Raw genomic sequence first — 27,855 nt, forward strand, 5'->3', positions numbered from 1 at the left:
TTATACCAAGGTTGAAGTAATGCATAAGTCATATTTCCATATACAAGTAGCCAAAAGGTGTCATCCCTTATTACTAAAATACTCTGGATTATAGATAGATGCTGAAAGTTTCTCCACTTGGTTGTACTATAAAAAGATACCAAGGAATTATATTCTTGGTTTAATCCTTTATCCAAGTGCAAGCACCTTAGTAATAAGTTGTGACACCTTTTGGCTATTTGGATGTGGAAATATGACTGGTTTCAATAAAGGTCGAAACTGATCTGGGTAGTGACCCCTTCCTATAATGCATAGCATTATACATGTCTATAAGGATATGTGCTTTGCATTAGGGGTACTAAGGCAAACAACATGAAGTCATTAGACTCTATATACGAGTTTCCCAGTCATTAAGTTACTTCACACACAAACTTTGTTTGCTTACACTTAGTTAAAGAATTAAAGCAAGAATATAATTTCTTGGTATCTTTAATTTATAGTATAACCAAGTGGGAAAAACTTTCAACATCTATCTCTACAGAGAATTTTAGTAAAAAGGTGTGACCCCTTTTGGCTACTTGTATATGGAAATATGACTTCTGTATTGCTTCAACCTTGGTATCACTCCTGAATCTAGCTCCCACTGATGAGATCTCAATAAATTATAAATTTCACTGCAAACTTCCCACAGCTGGGTACTGACGACACTTGGTTCCATAACTTATTGAAGTTCCAAGGATACCCAAACAGGAGGGATCTTGTTTAGAGAATTGCATATGGTCACCTTCCAGTCAATACCATCAAATGGAGGTACTTTAATGCCAGAGATCCAATCTGTGATATGTCACCAATTGAAAACAGTAGAACATGCATTCTACAGCTTCCCTCTTGTCCTGCGTATTTGCAACAGATTATGTAATGTGTTGGGCATTCCATTACTAAAACAGATTTTTTTTTGCAGTACCCACCACCTGTCAGCAATAAGAAGAGAATTTTGATTTTTATAATTAATGAATTAAAAAAATACTATTTATAGAAGGTTAGAAAGAAACATGGATTTGAAAACCAGCAATATGATATCCAGATGCTTTATAATATTGTATAGTGGAAATTTTATTGTTAGTCAGACGATTTTTGTATTTAGAAAGAAGCATTCTAAGGGATATCAAATTTTGGCTAGGTGGTGTAGACAACCCACATGCAATATTCGCAAGAGGGAGATAAAATTATGTCTATTTTTGCTATGAGAGATTTTTTAAATGGTTCTATCCTCTTAATTCAGTGTGCACTTATGGTCAATTCCAGGGATGACTGGAGAGTAATCCCAAACAGAGAAGGCCAACTCAAGGCAGTTAACTCAGATAAGGCTAACCACCTAATCAGTAATTTTTGCACTTTAGTTTCAATTGCTCTTTTGGTTGTTCATCTACATGGGATTGGTGAAAAAGGAAAACTGATAGCTTTGGCCAGATGATGATTTAATAGAACTGAAACCTTTTTTTCTCTCTCTCATACTATCTATCTCTCTTTTCTTTCTCCTAATACTATCGGGCTCTCTTGCACTCCAATACTAACTACTCTAGGCCTAATACTTTTTCACCTCAATAAAGGTGAAACCGGTCTGGGAAGTGATCCTTCCCATAATGCATAGCATTATACATGTCCATAAGGATATGTGCTTTGCATTATGGGACACTAAGGCAAGTGATGCGAAGTCATTAGCCTCTATATACGAGTTAGTAAGTCATTAAGTTACTTCACTTGCAAACTTTGTTTGCTTACACTTGAATAAAGGATTAAACCAAGAATATAATTTCTTGGTATCTTTAATTTAAAGGGTTAAAAAGCCTATGTGTACTCAAATGTTCCTCAAGTTTAAATGAACTTGTGTAATTTGCTAATAATAATCAATAATAATCTCACTACAGTGAACAGGTAGTAAGCTTACAGTTTGTCAGAAAGCATGCTAGATTGAATTTCCTTTAACACAGCACTATTTCTATGGACACTGGCCCAAACTTTTAGGTTGTGTTTTAGAACAAAAAGGCCTTAAGCCTTTGTGTATTCAGCTTGGGGAGATGTTCCCTAAGTTTCAATGAGGTTGTGTATTATAATGTTTCTTGTTGTTATCTGAAACATGGTTGAGCTGTGCCATAAACAAAAGGGATTGATCTAGTCCTAGTACTTGGACTGTAAGTTATAGTGAACTTCTAAACCAGTAAAATTGACCAAGAGTCTTGCATTTCCCATTCTAGGATTCAAGTGGAAACAAAAGACTTATCTTTTTAATAGTATTAGATCAGCAGTTCTCAACCCTATACCCATGGGTGCAAATGTGCCTGCGGTGCTATTTGTACAAGCCCACTGTCAATTATTAAATAAGGAAAAAATAAAATTAAAACTGGAAAATATGTGTTCTCCTAGTAATAGCAATTATTTAAATAATAAAAAATGTTAACATTTATGTTATATTACAAACATTTTGTAATTCCTGTCTTTGAGTGCGAGTGCTGCCAGTGCCAATTTTGTGTGTATGTTTTATGTATTTAGTCTACTGGCAACCATGTGCTTGAGGGATGTGTCACCACTGCACCGGTATTGTTGGCAAGCTTTGACCATACGTTGTTTTCTTGTGTTTAAAACGTTTGCCCAAAACTGTGTAATTCAAATAAAAAACAACAAACATATAAATTCAACAACGATTGGGAAGATTGTTTTATCCAGAGTAAAGAGAAAGGTTTTTGCTTATTGTGGTTTAATTTAGTTATATAATAAATGTTACATGTGTATTTATCCTGCTTTCATAGTTAATTAAATTGTTAATTGTTATCATTTGATATGATAAGCATAAATTTTCATAGAAAAAAAATATTGGTGACCGCCACTCTCTTCCCAATCTCAAATGCATCCATGACAGCAACAACCAAGTTGAGAACCCCTGCATTAGGTTATCATCTTCATTTTCCAAAGTACAGTCAATGTTTTAGAAAGGTGTCTCCCCACTCATGTAAGTTGGGGAGAGACACCTTTCTAAAACATCATTCAGCAAAAATTATGAAAAAAAAAAAAGAGGATAATAACTAGATTAGTAGAGATGACTCTCACTACAGTAAATAACACTAAAACTACCAGAAAAAACCAACAGGCACAATGCCATTTTGGAGAAAATTCAATACAGAAAACTATAGTATTCCTGTTATTCTTATGCATTTGCCATAGTTAGTCTGCTGTTACCATTACCATAAGCATATAAGAAGACATTCATATGCTTAATATTCTTACAAAATAAGGTGCATGTAAATCATAATAACTCAGCAATAAAAATAGTGGATCACTACTCTACTTTCTAGCTTTTTCTATAAGTGTATAATACAATCTAACTTAAAAAGGCAAAAAGAAAAAAAAGTTAATGATAAATAAAAACTGACTTCCAAAACCACACATAACAACATAGCCTATTTTTCAGAAAACAAATATTTTTCTAAGTTCGATATTTTATCTTGGAAAATCACAAGAGAAACTTAAAGTCAAAGATATAATGGTAAAATATGAATCTTACTATAGTGAACATGTAGTGAATTTACATGTTTGTTAGTAAGTCTGTATAGTGAATTTTCTTTAAAATAGTGCTGTTAGATGGACATTGGTCACAGACTTTTAGGTAGTTTGTTTTAGAATGAATTCACTGTAGCAAGAGATGACTGTAAACAACTTAACTACATACCTCACCATGCGTTAAAAAATGAAGTGGCAGCAGCTGATGATCAGCAGTCATCAGTGGTAAAAACACTACTTGTAAATCATCAGACGTTCGAGTATTTGCACCTGCACCAAGAACATCACCCGAATCTGGTTCCATTGGAACAAGAGCAGAAAAATGTCCACGAGTATAACCCAAGGCAATGGGAGATTTCCAACAAAAATTAGGTTCCCATAACAATGGAAGATATATACCTTCAAAAAAATATGAAATATACAATGACAGTTTCTAGGTGTATAAATTCATTAAAAATATATGTAATGCTTTTATATGTAATAACTATTTCTCAACATCAATGACAATCAATTAAACAGTGAGGATTCATAAAAATAGTAAGGATAATGATATATTTAAAGTATTATTTCTAGAAAATAATGATAGTCTGAGAAAATTTACATGATTAAATCAATGATATGCAATATTTTTATTATCTTTATTTTTTTAATGGAGCAAGATATTTTATGGAATGCATTATAATACTAAAAGAAGATTTCACTTTTATAATTTAGGATGTTTCAGTAGCTATTCTTGAGTGGGATCTGAGTTCACGGAATTCATTCTTGACAGGATGTTACATACATTCAGTATGTTACAATGATCATGCATGCCATCAGATAAAGTCACTAACATCCCAGGGTGAATGAGCATTACTTCTCTTTATTTGGTGAATTAAGAACTATTTGAGAATGGTTACTTAAACATATCCGAAATATTGTGCTTTGCAGCATCATGACCTAGAACAAACCAACTACATAACTGAAATCTGTTTCATATTAAATGTTGTTGCCTTATATGTAATAAAAATTTAGATAGTATTTATGTTTATTTGAAGTTCAAGAAAACATCAATTCAAAAGAATTTATGTAAGTGTTGAAATGATACTAAGCTATTATCACAACAAACTGCAGATTTAAACTTAATCAATCTGGAATAATGCATGATTTATTAAGTATCTCTTTGCTTAGGTGAAGCAAGAAAAGCACTTTAGTTTTTTTGGGAAAAAAAAGCATTTACAAGTTTTTGAGTTTATTCCAGAAAACAAAAACACTCCTTTATGTTAACTTTCTTGCGAGGCTTTTAAATGATATCCTTGGAATAGAAGAAAGATAATATAATATTGAAAAAAGTCTATCCTCATGAAAACTGAGTGCAAAATATCACTTAAACTATAGTATATAACTTAAATACAGCAAAAGATACAAAACAAACTAGCCGTTTGTTAATTTCCAGGGCAAGAAAAAAATTAAATACTATTGATAACATATAAGTAATAAAACAAATCACTGAAAGTGTCTAGCATTTGTTGATTTTGAAAATGCATTGGATTCTATCTCAATGTTAACTATTTTAGAGGCCATAAAAATCAAGAAATGGGGAAAAAAAAAAAAAAAAAAAAAAAAAAAAATATATATATATATATATATATATAAATATGATGTATAACATCTATCCCCTTTTCTGTATACACATTTTTCAGGAAAAAAAGATTTTTTAGATCCTCTTCCTGATTCAGTCAAGTTCTTATAATTTTCTCAGTTTGGAGGTGGCCTGAAATGTCTCTCTGCAGCTCTGTTTCCATGTTCTTTAGCATACGCAATCACACGTAGCTTGTATGCAATACTGTAGCAATGCCGATGTTTTTCAGCCATAATTTGCCAAGAAATTTAGAGAAAATTTAAAGGCAGAAATTTATCACCGTTCACAACAACCGCAACTTTTATTGGAAAGTTTAAAAGAACAAGAACACAACTGTGATTGTCGATGACAGTGCATGCACATCCACTGAACTCTACATAATTGGAATGCTCTCACACGCTGCAAGGAAAAAATCGCGTAACTCAGAACAGAGAAAATTTCCAGATGTGAAAGTAATAAAAAACTGAGTATTGGCATAGAAGACAGGTGCACCCTGTTTTTCAGACCTATTTTCAAAGAAAAAAGTGCATCTTATACGCCAGCAAATACGGTATATATATATACAGGCAGCCCTCGGTTTAATACGGTTCAATTTACGGCGATTCACAATAACGGCGTATGCCTGCGCGTGCTTTCTTACTGAGAAACGATGCTACCAGGCACTCTAGTGTTCGAGTGTTTACCGAGCTACTACGATGTATATGTATCAAACCTAGTTTTACTGTTGAATCTACCTAATTGTTCTATTTAATATTTTTTACATACATACGTATTTAAATTGTTCAAGTATGTAATTACATACCATGTCTGATAAAAGAAGTGTAGAAAAATTAGCCGAACTTAGTGTTAAGAAGGCGCAGAAATCAATCACATGTGAAAAGAAGATGGAGGTGATTCGAAGAATGGAAGAAGGGCAGACACATGCTAATGTCTGTAGAAGTATGAACTGTTACTACAAATATGAAAAATGCAGATAGAATAAAATAGTCTGCGCAACAATCTACAGCAGTACTAAATGCAAAATGTGTAAAGTTATAGCAGCGGTAAACTTCATGAAAAAATTATTATCATGGGTGGATTACTTGAATCAGAAAAACATTCCTCTGATGCAGGCTGTTATAACTGAGAAAGCAAAAAAAATTTTTGAGGATCTTAAAAAGACAGATGGAGGCGAAGAAACATTTTTAGGAAGCAAAGGTTGGTTCATGAGATTTAAGTCTCGAAGTAAGTGCCATAGTGTCAAATTATGTAGTGAGGTGGCAAGTGCAGATGTTGCAGCAGCAGCTACTTTTCCTAAAGAATTTCAAGACTGTGAAGAACAAGGAAGTTATCCTCCTGATCTCATTTTTAATGTTGATGAGACTGGGCTCTACTGGAAAAAATTGCCATCACGCACCTTCGTTTCCTGTGAAGATTCTGCTCTAGGTTTTAAAGCTGCAAAAGATAGACTTATGCTTTTGTTGGGTGCAAATGTCTCTGGAACTTTGAAGCTTAAACCAATGTTGGTGTACCATTCACAGACACCACACGCCTTCAAGTGTCTAAAAGCTATGCTGCCAGTCTATTGGAAATGGAACAAGAAAGCTTGGGTTACACAAGATGTTTTTATAGATTGGTACACAAATTATTTTTGTCCTACAGTGCTTTGCTTCTGTAAAGAAAATGATTTGCCAGCTAAGGCATTGCTTCTCTTGGATAATGCCCCTGGACATCCTCAAAACCTTGCTGAAGTAAGAAAACCATTGGATGTCAAGGTTGTTTAAATGTCCCCAAACACAACATCACTTTTGCAACCGATGGATCAGGGATTATATCAATCTTCAAAGCACCTCCATATAACCATTATGGAAAGGGTAAGAGTCTTGGACACTTCAGGAAAAACTATTAAAGACTATTAGCAGTCATTTGATATTCTGAAGGGCATTAACAACATCAAGGCAGTTTGGAACTAAGCATCAGCAAAGTGTTTAAAAGGAGCATGGTCAAAACTTCTTCCAGCATTTATGCAGGACTTCGAGAATTAGAGCAAGAGGAGAATGTTATTGAAGATGTTACCAAGCTTGCGCGAGAGGCGGGATTGGATGATATTACAGCTGAAGAAGTGACAGAAGTCTTAGAGAGCCATGATAAATCACTTTCCAATGAAGACTTAAAAGAATTAGCCAAACAATTAAGTCAACATCCAAAGGAGGAGAAAGAAAACGAAGAAGGTCCTCTGAGAGATATAAAAACGGCCGATTTACAGCATATCCTTGTAAGCATAGAGACAGTGGCTGATGAACTTTGCAAAATGGACCAGGATTGGGAATGGAGTATGAACGTAAAAATGAGTGTAATCGCATCTATTCGACCTTACACTGAACTCCTTAAAGAAAGAAAAAGAAAATCTAGGCAGTTAACACTGGATACTTTTTTCAAAAAAAAAATGCAGGTGATCCGAAAACAGGAACATCACAGAAATATTTAATATCTTTTTGAAGTTTCATATTTTTTGTACATAATTATGTTTTGTTTTCGTTATTAATAATTTTATTTTAACGAATATATATGTATGTTTTATCAAAGCTTTAAATATAATAATGTTACACATACTACTTCATGTGCATATTTTTTGACTGCACGGAACATAACTTTGTACCTCCCATTAAAATTGGGTTTAATTATGGAGAAGGTCATTAAGTAGTGCAGATTCGGTTTACGCCCGTTTTTTCAGGAACGGAAGTGAGGGATAAACTGAGGGCTGCCTGTGTGTGTGTGTGTGTGTGTGTGTGTGTGTGTGTGTGTGTGTGTGTGTGTGTGTGTGTGTGTGTGTGTGTGTGTGTGTGTGTGTGTGTGTGTGTGTGTGTGTGTGTGTGTGTGTGTGTGTATTGATATATTTAGCTATATATATTAAACTTCAACTGTATCTATAAAATCAGGAACAAATTTCCTAAAAAAAAAAAAAAAAAAAGGAGTTAGAGAGGGTGATGCCATTTCACCTAAACTGTTTATAGCAGTCCTAGAAGAAATTTTTAAAAATCTGGATCAGAAAAACAGGAATTATAGTTAACGGGAAAGAACTAAATTACCTGTGATTTGCTGATGACATTGTTCTCTTAGGAAACACTGCAGAAGAACATCAACAAATAATTAATAAATTGAATGCAAAAAGTAAAAAGAAAGGTTTAAATATAAACAAAGACAAAACAAAAATAACATATAATAAATACATCACCAAAAACCCAGTGCATGTGGAACACCAAGAAATTGATATAGTAATTTCCTATGTTTATCGAGAACAAATAATCACAGCAGCAGGCTGGTTGGTTGGTTGGTTATGGTTTATTAGTGCAAGAAAAAAAAAAGGTCATACTGTGCCATTGCAAAGGTTAAAGCAGTAAACAAGGTCACAGCAATACATAAATAATCAAAGACAAACTAGTAAACAATATATATGTACAAAAACCAAGCCAACCAATCTACATATAAATAAAATTACAGCAAAGGTTACAGCAGTACATATACACAAGAGAAATTAGTAAACAATATGCATACACAAAAATCAAGTTCAGCAATGTAGTATCTATATATCAACAAAACTGGGAAGAAGAAATTATATGTAGACTTCAACTTGGTAGGATTTTGACTTTGGAAAACACAGTGAATAACTCAAAGGAAACAGACATATCAAGACTGCTGATTGGTCAATTCATGTCAATTCATTGGACATGTCTCCCATAATCATCTGACAAAAAGAAATCTGAAGAATCCTTAATAACCTAAACACAAAAGAGCATTTGGTCCTGATGATATCCCACTTATTGTGTTAAAAAAAATCGTGCCCCAGAACTAACACTTATCTTGTATCACTGCTATCTATCCAAATCAACTGGCATCTACCCTACAACATGGAAACAGGTCCACATCCAGCCCATCCCAAAGAAAGGTGATAAAAGTCAACAACAAACTACTGCCCAATTTCTCTCACTTCTGTTCTCTCTAAAATTATGCAGAAGGTCATTAACAATCAACTCTTGAACCACATAGAGATATCAATTAATCAGTAACCAGCAGTATGGATTCTGTCGCTCACGATCTACAGCTGATCTTTCTTTCACCACCCATGGCCAAGGAAAAATTTAGAGAAACTCACATGGTTGCTGCCGACATTTCAAAGGCATCTAATCAGGTTTGGCACAGGGACCTACTTAACAAACTGCCATCCTATGGTCTGCCTTTCTCACTCTGCAACTGGATCACCAATTTTCTCACTGGTCGCTCACTACATGTCATGGTGGACAGTTCACTCTCCTCAGATTTCTCCACCAATGCAGGTCCTGATGGTATCCCATGACAGTGCAATCCATTCCTTCTTTTCATTCAACACACCTTGTAGTGCTTAAGTATTAGAATCCTCAAAGTCTACCGCAACAAGGAACCTAAAATGGCTATATCCCACCACCAAACCTCAGTTCTATATGATCTCTAGCAAGAAAGAACTCCCCCTCATTGTAACCTTCAGTAATACTGTGATATCCAAACAGGATCAGCTTTCTCTTCTTGAACTGACCTATATCTCCAATCTTTCCTGGCAAAACCACATTTCACCTATAGCCTCTGGAGCTGCCAAAAAACTTGGTGTACTTTTTTGCACAAGACACTAATTCACACCTTCATAGCTGCTAACTCTATAAAAACTCAAATCTGCCCTGCCATGGAATATTTCTCTCATATATGGGGTGGTGCACCAAAATCCTCTCTAAGAATGCTCAACTCTATTCAGAAGAGGACAATATGGCTAATTAATGATCCCTCTCTCTGAAAGATATTAAGTTTCTGCCTTGTGCCTCTTCTACAGATACTGTTCTATTATTATCTTAATTATGTTAATGAGCGTGAGTTTGTGAGAGTCTTATACAATAATAAGTGTGTTATTCCCCCTTAAATCATCCAAACCAATGATCATACATTCCATATAACAAAAAATTTTATCAGTTGATATCCTACAACACAAATTTAAAAGTTTACAGACCTCTATCAATCACACCTCTTTCTCCTGTTAACCAGAGGCTGCAATCCACATACAATGTGTGCTCATAATCTAAATCCCATAATCCAGATATAATCTTTATAACTCTTCTTTGCACCCTTTCCACAGCATATTTATCCCCTTGGAACCTGGGAGACCAAATCTGTGCACTATAATCCAGGTGTGGTCTCATCAAAGCCTCATAAAGAGGCAAAATGACTTCCTTATCCTTACATGTCAAGGTTCGCTTCAACATCGCAATTATCCTCTGAGTTGTATTTGCAACTTTTGCTATGTGACCTTCGAACTTTAAATAATGGCCCAAGGACTGAACCCTGAGGTACACCACTGGTAACCTTAAATCTGCCAGATTCACACCCACTGTATACCACTTTTTTGATATTTGTCTGTCAACCATCCCCTGATCCAAGTCAAGAGTTTATATTCCAATCCCATATCCACCAACATGCCAAGATCCCTTGCCTCTTCAGTTTCTTGTAGCATAACCCCACTAATATAATATGCTGCTGGAACTCTAATCATGCCACAGTTCATAACTTGACACTTACTAACATTAAACTGACAGCAATTTTCGTTTGCCTAGATTTCCAGTCTATTCAAGTCATTCTGTAATTGCTGAATATCAGTAGCACCCCTGATTGCCCTGCCTATCTTCGCATCATCGGCAAACAATTGCACATCTGATGTTAGTTCCTGCTTGATATCACTAATGTATAGATTGAACAATAATGGCCCAAGGACTGAACCCTGAGGTACACTGGTCACCTTAAATCTGGCAGATTCACACCCACTATATACCACTTTTTGATATTTGTCTGTCAACCATCCTGATCCAAGTCAAGAGTTTATATTCCAATCCCATATTCTCCAGTTTATGCAACAGCCTTTTGTGTGGTATCCTATCAAATGGCTTAGAAAAATCCAACATTATCATATTGTATACATTCCCTTTATCCAACTTGGCAGTAACATTGTTATAAAATATGAACAAATTGCTAAAACATGACTTACCTTTAGTAAACCCACACTGCTCCTTGCAGAGTATAGCATGTTTGTCTACCCATTTCTGTATGTAAGTTCTTACCAACTTTCTAAAATCTTCATTACCACACCAGAGATACTGATAGGTTGGCAGTTAGAAACATCAGTTTTTGCACCACCCTTGTACAATGGAACTATCATACATTCCTGTGGTATCATTCCTGAGCTGAGACTCAAGTTATACAAACATGTGAAAGGCGTAAATTTGGCTAAACATTCCTTTAGCAAACGGGCTGATATGCCATCTGTCCCTATGTCCAATCAACAATTAGAGATAGTCATGGAGTAAATTAACAATTTAAATTTTAACCCTTTGTTGGTTAGATTATTCCAGATCCATATCTGGAATAATCTAACCAACATCTTCATTACCACACCAGATCTTCATTACCACAATCAAAATCTTCATTACCACACCAGAGATACTGATAGGTTGGCAGTTAGACACATCAGTTTTTGCACCACCCTTGTACAATGGAACTATCAAACATTCCTGTGGTCATTCCTGAGCTGAGACTCAAGTTATACAAACATGTGAAAGGCGTAAATTTGGCTAAACATTCCTTTAGCAAACGGGCTGATATGCCATCTGTCCCTATGTCCAATCAACAATTAGAGATAGTCATGGAGTAAATTAACAATTTAAATTTTAACCCTTTGTTGGTTAGATTATTCCATATCCATATCCTGGGATAGTGCATCGACTTCAGCATCACTATGTTGTTGTACAAATTAATGAAGCTCAATAAATTTTCATAATATTTATTTTTTACCATAAATTTAGGTACAAGAGATTATTTATCACTAGAAACATTTATAATCGATTTCGATTAACATTAATGAACTCGAACAAATCTCCCTCATATCCTAATCAATGCTTAGAACATAATACAAATTAATTCTACCAATATGTTTTAACATTCAGTTCAACATGTGTAACCTCACCTACCATATCTGTCTTATCTGAAATATAGAGATATGACTTATTTGAAATAGATACTGAAAAAGTAGGTCTCAAACAATAGGAATATTACAAAACTGGAACATATTACTTGAGTTGTCTAAATGCAATTCCAATTTCCTGAGTTTTCATGATGGATTCCATATTACTTCATAGATACATTTATCACTTCAGCATACATTTGCTGTACAGTTCCTTATCCTTTGAAAGTGATTCAAGAAAATTATCTGACAAGTAATACCTTACAGAGAGCAACATATGACTTATACTCGAACTGGAGATTGATTGATCAATTATATTAGCACAGATTTGAAGGATATAGAGGATGATAGTTCAATCAGGTTTAAAACTACAGATTATATCTGATATTTTGTTTATTATAAAGATATTTTAAATATCTTTACATGATTCTGTTTATAGAAAATTTTACTGTTAGTTAAGATGAATAAAGCTGGAATCATTTATTTCATTTGGGGTTCTCCCCATCCTTTAGGATGGGTTGAGCCCTCCTAATGAGGAATTAAGTATGTCTTTTATGACTGTAAATCTGTGTTCAAGGTCCAGTTTGCCTGTTCTGAAGGACAAAAAACCAGAGTTTCCGGTTGAAAAAAATTCTCTACCACCTTTTGAGACCCGACTAACTCACCTTTAGTTGAAAGAGATCAGACACATCATGGATGGGAATTGAACCCATAACCTTCCAACCAAACCGCTTCGGCTATACCGACTGAGCTCAGGAGGCTCTAAAACTGGAATAAAATAGTGTACAATTATTGTTATGCTGATATTTTTTACAATGATATTCTGTTGTAATAAGAATATAGAAACAGTGCTTGTACTTTTGCTATTGATGACTTGTGAGGCTGTTAATAGCCTAACCAATGGAAATAGTTTTCATTTTTTAGCAGCAATTAAGTATTTTCAAGTTGTAACATACTCTTATAAATTGTTGGAATTAAAATATACCTCTAGACTTTTTTTTTTTTTTTTTTTTGTTGAGTGCATGAACTAGTCATCAATTAAGTGGAAAGGAAATCTCTACTTTATTGCATTAAGAATATACATATCCTGCCAGACATTACTGAGCTGCTGTTTGCAATTCCGCTTGTGGCATTACTCACACAGTTGCGAATTACGGAGAATACTGTATGCATTGCAATATGAAACAAACAGTGGATGGACATGAGAAAAAGAATAGCTAGAGAAAGAGAGAGAGAGCTATTGTAAAAAGGAATGGATATAGAAGAAAGGGAGAGTTGTAAATGATTCCCTTTAAGAAATAAAAAAATAAATATATGGAATAAGTGAACAGTGATTTTGCACAGATTCATTATTATTTAAGTTCGTGTTAAGAAGTTAATGTATCTTCATTGTTATGAATTTTGTTTGAAGAGTGGAAAGAAATCATTCTTTGTGTTAATGGAACTGACAAACTCACAGCTGTCAAGTAGAAACACAGGAACACTTACATGGTTGTATTCTATTCCATGGATGGATAATTGGAAGCGCATGAAATAACCTATTAATGATTTTTGTACCTGCTTTAAATAGAAACTGAATATATATATATATATATGAAAAGGCTTAAAGTATCACTGACTATTCATACTTGCACAGTTTTGAATATACTAATATTTCTCTGGTTTTCTATTCAGCATCTTCAGAAAATGAATTATAACTGACAAGCACACATCACTTAACTAAATAATTGTGGAAACAAATTCAAATTGTAAACAAAACAGAACCAATGTTGTTACCCTGCACTCTCTATGTGCTGGGCAACAAAGTTTTAGTAAAACTAAAACTGTAAAGATATAAAGTTAATCTGGGAAAGTCATGCTTACCACGTCTCAAATAATGACTCTCTTCCAGATTTAAGCAAAATTAATGCCACCATACTTATTGAGGTCGAAGGAATGCTTCAAAGCTTAAACTGATTCTAAAAAATAGTCTCTCAGATCTATAATGATCTCTATGTAATATTGATGATTTCCATCATCTGATTCTAATTGCAGCATCCAGAGAATGGTCTGCCAATCCCAACTTGATATACAGATGATCGTCAATGTAACTTTAGTGTTCTTCAAGGTGACATTAACTGATCTATTAGGCTATTTAGCCTACTTCAGTCCAAAGTAGGCTAAATTGCAGGCACAAGAGAATGAAGTTGATTTTTAGAATGGATAAAGGTAGCTAACTGAATATGAGAGGGTTGAAAGTAGCATAGAGATCATATTTGCAGAGAACTTCAGATTTTTTTTCTGATGTACCCTTAATATGTGAGATGGGAATAGTTTTGCTGTGATTCTGTGTTGATTAAAGGAAGGATTGTGGTGCATGAAATATATTATCTATTTAGACAGGATGTAGTCATTGACTATAAAAAAAAAAAAAAGTGTTGCAAAGGTCCTTGAGCTCAGTTTCGAGGGCTGTATCATTTGAACAAAAAAGAATAGGAGACATGTGGGAGGATGGCTGTTCATTTGAAGCAATCTGGTGTGAGATTAAGACCAGTAAGACAAAATATACAGTTGGTTGTTTCTATAGGCCAAAGAGATCCACACATGATCTGGAAGACATGCATTGCCAAATTAGTACAATGAGTACAGACTGAGTGATTATTATGGGGGACTTCAACCATGGAGATATACACTGGAAGAAAGAAAGATCACATGGCAGGAAGGAAATAAAATTTATACACCTGCTGATGTGATGGAGGAGACTAGAGAAATCGAATTTGTATACCTGCTGACAAATAATTATTTAAGGCTTCATATGATGGAGGGGACTAGGGATGTGAGAGTATTGGACCTGGTCAAAGGATTAGAAGAGCAATCCATAAGCAAGGTGACAACATTGCCTCCAATTGGTGAAAGTGACCATGTGGTCTTGACTTGGGAGACTGTAAAACATGAGGAATATTCTATCAAGAAGGGGTATTTCTGGAACTACAAGGCAGATGATTGATATGCTAAGGAAGAAGCTTAAATCTATATCATGGCATAAAACACTGCATGATAAGGATGTTAGTAATGCATGGGACACAGTTAAGGGGAAGAGGAAGCAGTATTAAATTGTATACCTAGAGTAAGGAGGATTAATCGAGTAGGAATTAAATGGTTACGTAATATCATTAAGCACAGGCTGCAGAAGAAGAAAATGCTGTGGAGGATATATAAAGAGAAATGTAACCAGCATGACAAGGAAGGCAAAATCAGATGAGAGTAATCTAGCCAAGCAGTCCAAAGAGTTCTTTTGTTACGTACCAAGTAAGAGAAAGAATGATCATGGAAGATTAACCTTAACAAGTGATGATGGTCACGAGCAGTCAAAAGCAGATAAAATATTAGAGTTATTGAGTGACCACTTGGCAAGGGTATATCATCCTAGTGTGGTTAATACTTTAACATATGTGACAGACACTGATGTGGGAACAGAGGTGGATGAATTGGAGGTTTTATGGTATTGCAGAACCTCAAAGTAAATACAGCTGTGGGATTAGATGGGATACAAGCTGTGAGAATGTGCAAGGGAACTGGCAATGCCTTTGACTAGTCTGTTTAAGTCTCAACTCTCTGGTAGAGTTCCAAGAGAGCGGAAAGAGGGCAAAATAATTCCCTTGCATAAGGGAGGTTCTAAGACTAGAGAAGCAAATTATAGACCAATCAGTATCTCAGGCGTGATGGTAAAAGTACTAAAGAAATTGATAAAAAAGATAATTCAAGAATGGGTAGATGAAAATATGATAATGTATGAGGGTCAGCATGGCTTTGTGAAGGGTCGGTCATGCCTTAGTAATTTACTAACTTTTTATAATAGAGTAACAGCTCAGTTGGATAGAGGAAATAGCTATAAGATGATTTTGCTGGATTTTGCAAAGTCATTTGACAGAATACCACATGGAACTGTTATGCAAATTAGAACAAATGGGAATGGATATGACACTGGTCAAGTGGATAAGAGGGTGGCTGCTGGACAGATATCAAAAGGTGGTATATGGAGGGTCAGAAATTAGGTAAAAACAGGTGACTGGTGGTGGTGTGCTGCAAGGTTCAGTGCTGGGACCATTGCTGTTTAATTTGTACATAAATGATGTCGGAAATAACCTGAAAGAAAAGATGTGAAATTAGGTAGAGTCAGGGACTTATCAAAGGAGACCACATACTACATACACACACACACACACACCAGCTGCCATACGTCTTCTTGAATTCATTCGCACTGCTTGCACACACACACACAACAACAATCCATTCCAATCATGCACCACTCTATGAGAGAAAAATTTAAATCTCACCCCTTTCTTGGCAGCATTCATTCTCAGTTTCCAAGGATGCATCCTTGCACTACACCACTGTTTACCTTAAATCTTGCAGACTCACAGCCCCTGTATGCCACTTTTTGATATCTGTAGTCAGTCATCCTCTTATCCAAACTATTATTTTATAATTCAATCCCATATTCTATAATTTATGCAACAGTCTTCAATGCTTATTCTGTCAAAAGCCTTAGCAAAATCAAAAAGTATCATGATATATCAATTCCCTTTTGTCTAGCTCAATGGTAACATTATTATAGAATGTGAGCAAGTTGCTAAAACATGACCTTCCCTTAGTAAACCCATGTTCTTCATTGAAACAAAGATTCCCTGTCAACCCTAACCAACTTTTCCAAAATCCTCACTATCACTCCTGAGATACTGACTGGTCGATAGTTGTACACATTGTTCTTTGCAGCACCCTTGTCCCATGAGATTACAATACATTCTTTCTACTCCTGTGGAATCTTCCCGGTTCCGAGACTCAAATTACATAGAGGCGAAAGGAATAGTTAGTTCAGCCGAATACTCTTTTAGCATCCATGCTGATATTCCATCACTCCCTACTGCTGAATTCTTATTCAATTTGTGCAACTACTCTAATACCTCCTCCTCATCATACACCTGAGTTCCTTCATACAGTGAAAAGTATCAGTGAACTCAATATTGTATATACCAGATTGATGGCTTTTAGTAAAATGGCCACTAATTCACTGAACAACCTCTCCTGCATCTGCATTCAGTAGAGTTCTTTCTTTTACTTGCACAGCCAGTTTCTTTTCATACTCAAACTTAGCTTTCCATACAACAGTTGTAACTCTTCTGGCCTATTGCTTATAATTTTCATAGTGGACATCATCCTTATACAGACGGTATTACTTACATATTATTAATTATATATTTAGTTTAATCTTTTATCCAAGTGTAGGCAAACAACGTTTGCACCTGAAGTATCTTCAGGACTAGGGCAACCCATGGCAAAGGTGGACTGAGTTCTCATTACTTTCCTTAGTATTCCATAATGCAAAGCACATCTCCTCACGAACATGTATAATGCTATGCATTATGGGAAGGGATGACTACCCAGACTGGTTTCGACCTTTACTGAGGTCTCTTCAGTGGGGGCCAGACCCAGGGGTTTTACCAAGGTTGAAGCAATGCAGAAGTCATATTTCCATATGCCAGTTGCCAAAAGGTGTCACACTTTACTATTAAATTACTCTGAATTAGAGAAAGATGTTTGAAGTTTTTTTTTCACTTGGTTAGACTATAAATTATATATTTAGTTTAATCCTTTATCCAAGTGTAAGCAAACAGAGTTTGCACCTAAAGTATCTTCAGGACTGGGGCAACTTGTGGCAAAGGTGGACTGAGTTTTCATCACTTTCCTTAGTATCCCACAATGCAAAGCATATCTCCTTGCGGACATGTATAATGCTATGCATTTGTTTGCTTTATTTGCTAACACTTGGATAAAGAATGAAACTAAATATATAATTTATAGTCTAACCATGGGGGGGGGGGGGGGGAACTTCCAACATCTTTCTCTAATCCAGAGTAATTTAATAATAAGGTGCGACACCTTTCGGCAACAGGCATATGGAAATATGACTTCTGCATTGCTTCAACCTTGGTATCACCTCTGAGTCTGACTCCCACTGAAGAGACCTCAATGAAGATCGAGACTGGTCTGGGTAGTGACCCCTTCCCATAATGCATAGCATTATACATGTCTGCAAGGAGATGTGCTTTGCATTATGAGATACTAGGGAAAGTGATGAGAACTCAGTCCACTTTTGCCATGAGTTGCCCCACAACCTTTGTTTGCTTACACTTGGATAAAGGATTAAATTAAATATATAATTTATAGTCTAACCAAGTGAAAAAAACAAACTTCCAACTTAATATATTATCCTTTTTTTTTTTCTTTTTTTTTTTGCAAACCTCTTGCTTGATAAGATTGCACATCCATTTGATCCCCTACACCAGTGCTTCCCAAACTTCTGGATGTCAGGGCCCCCTTTGCAAAAATTAAAATATTTCACAGCCCCCCTCGAAAAAAAATCGTAATAGAGATATATTATTATAATATTTATTGTATTTATATTCAATACAAAACAGACACAGCGAATATTGCAAAAATCAAATGCATATATTACATTTTTTGCCTGTTACCGTTTGGTTCTGAGGACGATGCAGGCTGTTCTGGTAAAATATTAAATACTGTCTTTTTTTTTTTAGTGTTTCTGCTTCTTCTGATTGTTCGTGGGATTTTTTTTCATTTTTTACCAGCCACTTATCCATCTCAGGGTTAAATTTTTTAATGTAGAATAGATCAAATAATATCACCACTTACCGATACTGGTACACCACAGACTGATAACATGAAATTAGTGAATATTACCTGAATAAGGGAATCCCCGAACCAGGAATATTTTTATTTTTTGTGATTTTTCTCCCTTTAGGGTAATTAAGCCTAATGCGAAACAGACAGCAAAGGCAGGTTATTAAAACGTGCATATGATTGGTGCTGTATTAACAAACGATTGCGCAAACGAAAAATAAAAGCATAGCTGACAATTGAGTTGAAATGCTAACTCTCTTCAACCGAATTCCATATGTGAAACTGCCATAGCATTCATTATGTATATATATATTACTTAGTTTTAACACTTTTACGAATTTTAACACGTTCAGTTGAATTTTATTGCTGCCTTGCGAAATCGAACTCACACACATCTAATTAATAACAATAGTTTTTAGTTAGATACTGTGTTTGCCCATGCAACATATGGTTTTGTTTCAGTCTATATATACAGCAGAGTTTCTGTATGAGGGGACATGTGATTCATTAATGAGTGTGTTTTTATCCCAGTTGTCTCTAATTGAACTATTTGTTGAGAAATATATTACACAGACTGCTCATACCTTATTCACTGGCATAATAAAAGTACTTGTTTTTATTGCCTCTGCAGTATAATGGCTGTTAGGGAGGGGTGTTGTTTACCACTGCAAGTGAGTTACTATCTCCCCACATGACCTTGTTTAAGCTTTTTTCATGTGCGAAGTATATGCGAAACTTTTATTGGTAACAGAAAGCTAGCTCGGATGACAGTGATAATATAAAATGAGTTTTGATATGTATATAAAGTCAATATCAATAGTGCCTGATTCCGAACGCGTGATGAAAGGGACAGTAAGATTTGGAGCTTCCCTGGAGAGCATTCGAAGTAAATACAATTAACCACTGCTTTGAAATGAAACATATGAATAAGCAATATTTACTAATATTCATTAAGCGCCGAAATACGCAGAAAGCAAAGTTTGTGAACCAACACCAATGTGTGAATTTTTCCATTAAAATATAAAAAATAACAAAATAGAAATAAATAATAAAAGTTAAATACGTTTCTTTTAAAATAAAAAAAAAATCTACTTAGTCTTAAAACATTTTAAATTTATTTTCATTATTTCACGGCCCCCCTCAACAAAACCTTCGACCCCCAAGGGGGCCGCGGCCCACAGTTTGGGAAGCGCTGCCCTACACCATTTATTCTTCAAACTCTCAAGACACATTCTGATATTGCATCATTTAAATATTTTTTAAATTATTCCCAGGCACTGTCAATATTCTTCCCATCCAGCAACCAATACCATTGCACTGAACTCAATATACTCCTCAGCTGGTCATAATTTCCTGCTTTGTAGTTCAACATGTAACCTTTTCTGAATGGACATTCATAAACTTAGTCACCAATTTTGTCTCCAACCAGAAGCAAAATAGTTACGTCTTTAAATGGAACACCCTCTGACACCATAATCAAACCTAACACTCGTTGATATCGAGTTCCTTCTGTCACATGATGCTTGAGGAAGTTGTCTCGCAACAGCTCAATAAATTCAGTTTTATTCTTCTCATGCGATTTCACAACTACCAAATCAATGTTTGGATAAGTAAAGTCTCCCATTATGATTACTCTTTTTGCCCACATTGTTGTTATTTAGTGATGTAGTTCTTCATCACTAGCAACCGATTCACCAAGTCTATAACAACACCCTGTATGTATTTGATCTTGTAAGACTCCACATCAAACCAGATGATTTCAAACTAGCTGCCGCATGAAAAACTTACTAGTATTACAATCACTGGTCTCAACTAACTGGATTAAAGTCATCTGATATCATTAGCAGCATGCCCTCTCTTCTCCTATCCTGCCTATTCTTTCTAAAAATACTGTACCCTTTGAACTTGATACCAGTTAGTATGTCTGCTTCTGATAGCGTGCTCTCAATAATGCCTACAATTTAGGGTACCAATGCACCGACCAAGGCAACAAACTCTATCCCTTTGTTTCTGATGCTCCTAGCATTCATGTACAGACATAATAAGCTACCTCAATGTTCTCTTGTATACTTTTGTCTGTAGTCTGCAGACACAGTTGGAGAACTTGCAGATCTCTGTTCTTCTCTAGTGCCTTATATATACAGACATCTTTGCACACATTTGATGGATCCAAACAAACACAAAATCTAAATAATTTCCATGATATTGCCCATTCCTGTGATTACAAAGTTATATAATATTGTCACTCTTACACACAGATTCTCATCATTCCTTCCATTATAATTCAGTTTCCCTGACTCTCTGTGTTAGGTCTCGTACCCATTATGGACTGTTGTTCCATTCTGCACATCCTCTGAGTGTAAGCAAAAGGAAAAATCATAATGATGACAAATCTTGGATAATTATTCATGCTTTGTTAATGTAAATCTTAGTTTTTGAAGGGTTTGGTTATGGCTCACTTTTCATGGCATCTGGAGAGTACTTGAATGATACAATTAAAAATGAGTAATACTAAGCAACAGATTCTGTTATACTCTTTTACAGTGATGCCTATAGATTACCTGCTGAAGGTGGAATGAATAGTTAAAGCATGCCATCATTTGTGGATTGCAACTGCCAAATGATGGCAGTTGCAATCCACACCTATGACATAGCTGGCAAAGAAACTGTTATGAGCATTAATTTCAAAATTAACTAATATAACTTACATATATATTACAACAAATATAAACATACCTTCAAAACGTGCATAGCCTAATGCTTCTCCACGGAAACTTTTCACATATTTGACACCATACACAATAATAGGTCTTCGTAATATGTGAGCCAATGTAAATATGTGCATCTGTTCTAATGCAGAACCTGGTTGTGCAGCTAGTGAGAGAAGCATTGCCCAATCTTCCTGCCACTGTGTGTCATCCAAGGAAAACTGAAGTAAATTAGCTTGAAGAGTTTCGGCTTCTTTCCAGCGAGGATATAAACTTTAAAAAATATAATAAAACAAATAAATAAAAATTACATATCAGACAACATGTGATGTTTAAGAGTTAGGCTGTGTGTGTGTATGGGAGGGGGGATTATCTCACATTACAGATATGTTTAAGATATTAAATATACAACACACTTTCAGTACAAATAACAAGATAAGTTTTAATTATCTCTAGCATCTGAATTTCACCACTATACCATGTGTTGTGCATACTGATGATCCAGGTATGGTAGTAATAATATCTACAAGAGTAAGAAAAGATTAGTAAGCAGGGGTATGATGGGTTGGTTGGAATTATTAACAAATCAACTAAGGCTATGAAAACAGTATAACAAGTCATAACTGTGTGTTTTTCTGCCTAGTTAGCCTGCTTGTAGGATGAAATATCAAAGTCCCTGACAATCACATCTTAGATGGAATGCAAACCTGGGTCTTTCTAATGAAAGGAAATAGTGAATAAGCATATCCTCAATGATACTAAAACATCTGAAAGTAATATATCATTATATGAAGAGCTAAAGGCTTCAATTTGGCGACATGAACTTATTTAAGTTAAGGGATATTACATCCCATATTGTTTCTTAGCCGAATAAGAAACTCAAAGAGTTTCATGCCAAATATAGAAACTATATAAATTTCAGCGATTCCAAGCGTAAGCAAATACCTGGATAGTGCAACACCTGACTCATTTGGCAGTGCAAGCTGAAGCAACTCATAGTAAGGGTGGAGCAAGCTTAGATCAAGGGGATATTAGATCCCACATTTTTTTAAAACCAAATTAGAAACTCAAAGATTGGAATCAGAGAGTTTCATGCCAAATATAGCATAAAAAACTATAAAAGTATCGGCGAATACTAGCGTGAGCTAAATGCAAGTAGTCCTAGAACATAGTATAAACACTGGCAACTCATTGCAAAGGTGGGTAAAGTTCTGATCGCTATTCTTGGTATTTTCCATAATGTAAAAACACATTTCCTAGGAAATGTATGCTGTTATTACATTATGGTGGGAGGTCACTACCCAGACCGGTTTCAGCCTTTATTAAGGCTTCATCAGTGAGTAGCTAGAGCAATTAATACCAAAGGGTATAGCGAAAAGAACTTATATACTCTGCTATACGAGTTCTCCAAAAGGTGCACCCATTAAGTTACTTAAATATAAAGAGCCAACAGGCTTCATTTCGGCGATATGAACATTAATTAAATTAAGGGGATATTAGATCCCACATTGTTTTAAAACTGAATAAGAAACTCAAAGATTGGAATCAGAGAGTTTTATGCCGAATATAGTATAAAAACCTATAAAAGTATTGGCGAATACTAGCGTGAGCTAAATGCAAGTAGTCTTAGAACATAGTACAAACACAGGCAATTTAAGTAACTATTCTTGGTATTTACCTATAATGTGAACTTAGCTCCTAGGAGCTGTATTACTGTTCGACATTATGAGAGAAGGTCACTACCCAAACCGGTTTCAACCCTTATTGAGGTCTCATCAGTGAGTAGGTAGACCTAGTTAATACCAAGTTTGTAGCAAACAGAACTTACATTCCTTCTATGAGAATTGCCAAGAAGGTGTCCTAATAAATTACTAAGTATATGAAGAGCCAAAGGCTTCAATTTGGCGACATCAGCTTATTTAAGTTAAGGGATATTACATCCCATATTGTTTCTTAGCTGAATAAGAAACTCAAAGAGTTTCATGACGAATATAGAAACTATATAAAGTTCAGAGATTCCAAGCGTAAGCAAAATACCTGGATAGTGCAACACCTGACCCATCTGGCAGTGCAATATTTGGCATGAAACTCTTTGAGTTTCTTATTCGACTAAGAAACAATATGGGATGTAATATCTATTAACTTAAATAAGTAATATATCATTATTAACAGCGTCTTCTATGTCCTAAACATAGAAGATTTGTCATGGTGGGATAAAAGGACTTCATAGATTCCTATCTTCATGCTTGTAAATTTTGTTCTTCTAACAGAAACAGCAAGTGAATTACAAAGAATTGAAAATACTACATTACAGAATTCTGATCTCACTGAGAACAGTGTTGAAACAGATCATTATTTCATCAGATGAATGCTTAATCCACAGAAGATGTTTTAAACATTATTTAATAAAGAAAGCTGAGGCATTAATGAATCAAGCACTAAATTAAAACAGAATGATTGTCTATCTTTAATAAATGTTTGGGAAATTTTGATTCTCAGTAACTGTACTGTTTCATGTTTCAAGTCAGATGACATATTGCTAGCTTGCTGCTTTTGCCATGAATGTGAGATCTACTGTGACCAGTTCTTTTGAATTTGCCTATTGTATAATGATGATGGACTGTAGATTTAGTTTGAAATATCTGATGTATTTTATGATAATTTCATATTATCAAACTCCTACTTATACGAGACACATGTGTGCATGTGTCTCGTATAATTTCTCGTATCTCGCGTATAATTTACCTATTATATCACAAGTACGTTTGAAGATTTGTACACTCAAATATGTAAATATTATGATGTGTGTGTGTGTGTGTGTGTGTGTGGTGGGGGAGAACAAAAGTGAGGAAAGTTGATGTGAAAAGCAACTGCTTATGACAAACATGAACATTTACATACAAGAACCCACAAGATGTAAATATTTCTTCTTATAGAAAGGCTTATATGCTAGTTAAACATGATAATTAATACTTAAGGAATAGACAGTGTACACTAAAAATATAAATTAAATTAACTTTAATATACACTTTCCAATATTTCAACAACGTCATGTTGCCATCTTCATGGGAACTTAAAGACACGTGCACGCAAGTACTACATAACAGCAAATGAGAAACGAAGCAAGGAAGCTACTGGCTTCCTAAAGTCCTGACGGTGCCCCCTGGCAAGCTATATTAGGTGTTCTTGATCTTTGGGCTGAAGTTCTTCTGATGTATGTTTCCCAAATTTGGGGCAGAACCATTCATCCAAATTTGTCGCAGTTTGGCATGTTCCTAAGGGCTGAGGCTGATTGCATGAATAGTCTTTCATATTTGAACTTGCTGCGGTGTATTACTGTGGCAAGTATCCAGAGCATGGTCTGCAAGCCCAGAGTGGCTGTACTGGTGAAATCGAATGTAGTCCTTGTGTTCTGAGATTCTGATATTGCTGTCCTGCCTGTTTGACAAAAAGTAGGACAATTTACAGCTGCAAGGGACCTAGAATACACCAGGTAGGTCTAGGGGAAGTGGTTGGTCTTTAGTGGAGCAGATAAGGGATGCCAATTTTCTACATGGTTTGTAACAAGAGGTCAGGTCATGTTTTTTAGGATTTTGTTGATTTTTTCTGAGGTGCCTTGGATGTAGGGAATGGTGATGGATTTAGAGTAATCTTTTTTGTGAAGGGGGGGGGTAACCGATTTTAGTATTTTTTTGGATTTTTTTTGTGTGTGTGTGGGGGGGGGGGGGTAGCCATTGGCTGAGAAAGTGTTAAGGATGTGATTTAGTTCAGTGGTTAGGGCTTGGTCATTTGAACAGATTAGTTTAGCCCTGTTGAATAGTGTCTTAATAACTCCATATTGTTGTGGTGGTGGTGAGGGGGGGAATTGTTGTTGAATGTATCTGCCTGTATGGGTGGATTTTCTATAAACTGAGAAAACAAAGGTACCATCAGGTTGGTGGGTGACTAGTGTGTCTAGGAAGGGAAGGCTATTGTTTTCCTCTTTTTACAAGGTGAACTTAATTCTAGGGTGTTGGTTGTTTTAGGGTGTTAAAAAGGAGAAAAGTGTATCCGGGCCATGTGGCCAAATAGCAAGCACATCATCAACGTAGTGAAGCCATATGATAGGTTTTTGTGGGGCAGAGTTTAAGGCTTTCTCTTTAAAAGTCTCCATAAAGAAGTTGGCCAAGGGTGAGGAAAGTGATGAACCCATGGTTGTCCCCTCTATCTGTTTGTAGAATTTTTCCTGCCAAACGAAATAGCCTGAATTCATTGTGAACTGAAATAGAGCTGAGATATCGGGAGGAAATTTAGCTTGGATTAGCTCTAAGATTTCTTTGAGGGGAATATTTGTGAATAAGGAGGAGACATCAAAACTGACCAATGTGTCATTATGTTGGAGTGTAAGGTTTTCTATACTGGCTTTGAAGTGGGCTGAGTTTCTTATGTGTGATGGTATGTTGCCAGTATAGTGTGAGAGTGCTTCGGCTAAATATTTGGCTAGTTTGTAAGTGGGGGAATCAATGCCATCCACTATGGGACATAATGGCACATTTTCTTTATGTATTTTTGGGAGTCCATATATACGGGGGGGGGGAGGTATGGAGTTAAACGGTTTTAATTTGTTAGTGACTTCTATAGGCCAAGAAGTGACCTTCTTAAGGAGCCTATGGAGTTTTCTAATTTGTGAGTTGTTGGGATTGTGTTCAATGGGGAGGTAAGTGGCTCGATCTAATAGTAAAGCCTTAAGCTTACCTATGTAGTCAGTATGATCGAGTACCACAGTGGCGTTGCCCTTATCCACTTTGGTGATAACTATTTCTTTGTTTTTCTTCATTTCTTGTAGAGATTGTATTCACTAATGGATATGTTGGATGTAGCTTGTGAGAACACAAGCTACATCCAATCTAATATCGTTGGCGATGGTTTGAAAGGTGGCAAATCGCGCGTTTAATCTGGATCATTAATTCCTCAGTCTATAATTTCCTAGAAGCAATGGCGAAGTTGTGACCACGTTACAGAGCGTTGAGTGCTTCAGGCTTCAAGATAACTGAAGAAAGGTTAACTACAGTGTTGGTTTGTAGTTTTGGTTTTGACGTCGAGTTCTTTTTTAATTTATCAAACTTGTTGATATCTCGACTCCGTATTCTTTCAAATTCTTTATTTGCCACAGTGCATGAGATGTCATGTAGAAATGACCAAAGTTTGTGATTTAGCGTATTTGAAAGCTCTTTCTCTAGCGCTAAAAGAGCTCTGTTTACGTCGGCTAGGGAACCGCGTGTAGCGTTAATTTGCTCCCATAGCAAAGCCTGGCTCGCCCGGTTATAGATACGGAGAGCTTTCTATGAACAGAAACGGTGCTTAAATTTTACACAATTTGGGATTACTTGACATGGACCACTCATGTGAAAGACCTGAATGGGGCATAACTTGGCAAGTTAATATGGACTCTGCTTGTAGCTATAATTTAGAGCTCTGTAAAAAACAGATGTCAGGTTTGGATGTTTGCAGATTGTGGCGCACATCATTTAAAGTGGTATTTATGACACAAACAATTGTAAAGTAAATGGGGATGAAATTTTTTCCCCTTTCTTTTTATTTATTTATTTTTATTTTTTTTTTGCATTTTTAGTTTTTATTTTATTTATTTACTTTGAAGGAATTTGTTGGACACAAAGCCCAGAGAGCATCATATACAACATTAATTATGTGCAATTTCTAGATAGATATTTATAGAGAAAATGCTCAAAGGAATTAGCCTAGGTAATTTGGCAATTCTTTCACTTATCATCATCAAATTCCTGCCATTTAGCCTAAAAGGTGGTACAGGGTATGATAGTCATCATCATCATTAAGCCTTTCCATGACTACTGGCACATAAAGCTGCAGGGTATGATAGTACTACATGAAAATTTACATCATTACTAACTTCTTATCTACAATTTTCATCCAAATCAATCTGTTACCTGTCAAGACTCCAACATTATCAGATCTTATATTTCTATACTCTAAGGCACTTTTTACAGTATCAATCCACCTACATCTTGGTCTTCCTCTGGGTTTTTTTCCTAACAATCTAGCAGAGAACACTTGTTTTGTTACTTTCCCCCCCCTCCCATTCTGTTCATACTACCCGAGATTAGCTCTGCTAATGCATTCCTGGATGCTGACAATGTCAAGTTTTTTCCTAATATCCTCTTTTTTAATATTCTATTGCCATTGATGCCATCGGTTCATGCCCCTAATCTTTCTCAGGACTCTCATATCAGCAGTCTCTAGTCTTTAGTCAACTGTTTTATTTCTAACCCAGGTCTCAAATC

At 35.5% G+C, this 27,855-nt stretch overlaps 1 protein-coding gene across 2 annotated transcripts in view; it reads right to left on the reverse strand.

Annotated features, from left to right (window-relative positions):
- Positions 1-27,855, reverse strand: part of trbd (ubiquitin thioesterase trabid) — a 320,379-nt gene that overhangs the window by 64,995 nt on the left and 227,529 nt on the right. For both annotated transcript variants that reach the window (XM_090393330.1, XM_090393331.1), the window contains 2 exons: positions 21,585-21,829; positions 3,704-3,933 (listed from right to left, as the gene is read on the reverse strand). In XM_090393330.1, the coding sequence (XP_090249456.1) occupies positions 3,704-3,933; positions 21,585-21,829 (475 nt within the window). The remainder of the gene's footprint in view (positions 1-3,703; positions 3,934-21,584; positions 21,830-27,855) is intronic.

The sequence above is a fragment of the Typopeltis vanoorti genome, chromosome 5, assembly GCF_054136105.1.
Source record: "Typopeltis vanoorti isolate ZY-2024b chromosome 5, IOZ_Tvanoo_1.0, whole genome shotgun sequence".
In the NCBI taxonomy this organism is placed as follows: Eukaryota; Metazoa; Arthropoda; class Arachnida; order Uropygi; family Thelyphonidae; genus Typopeltis; species Typopeltis vanoorti.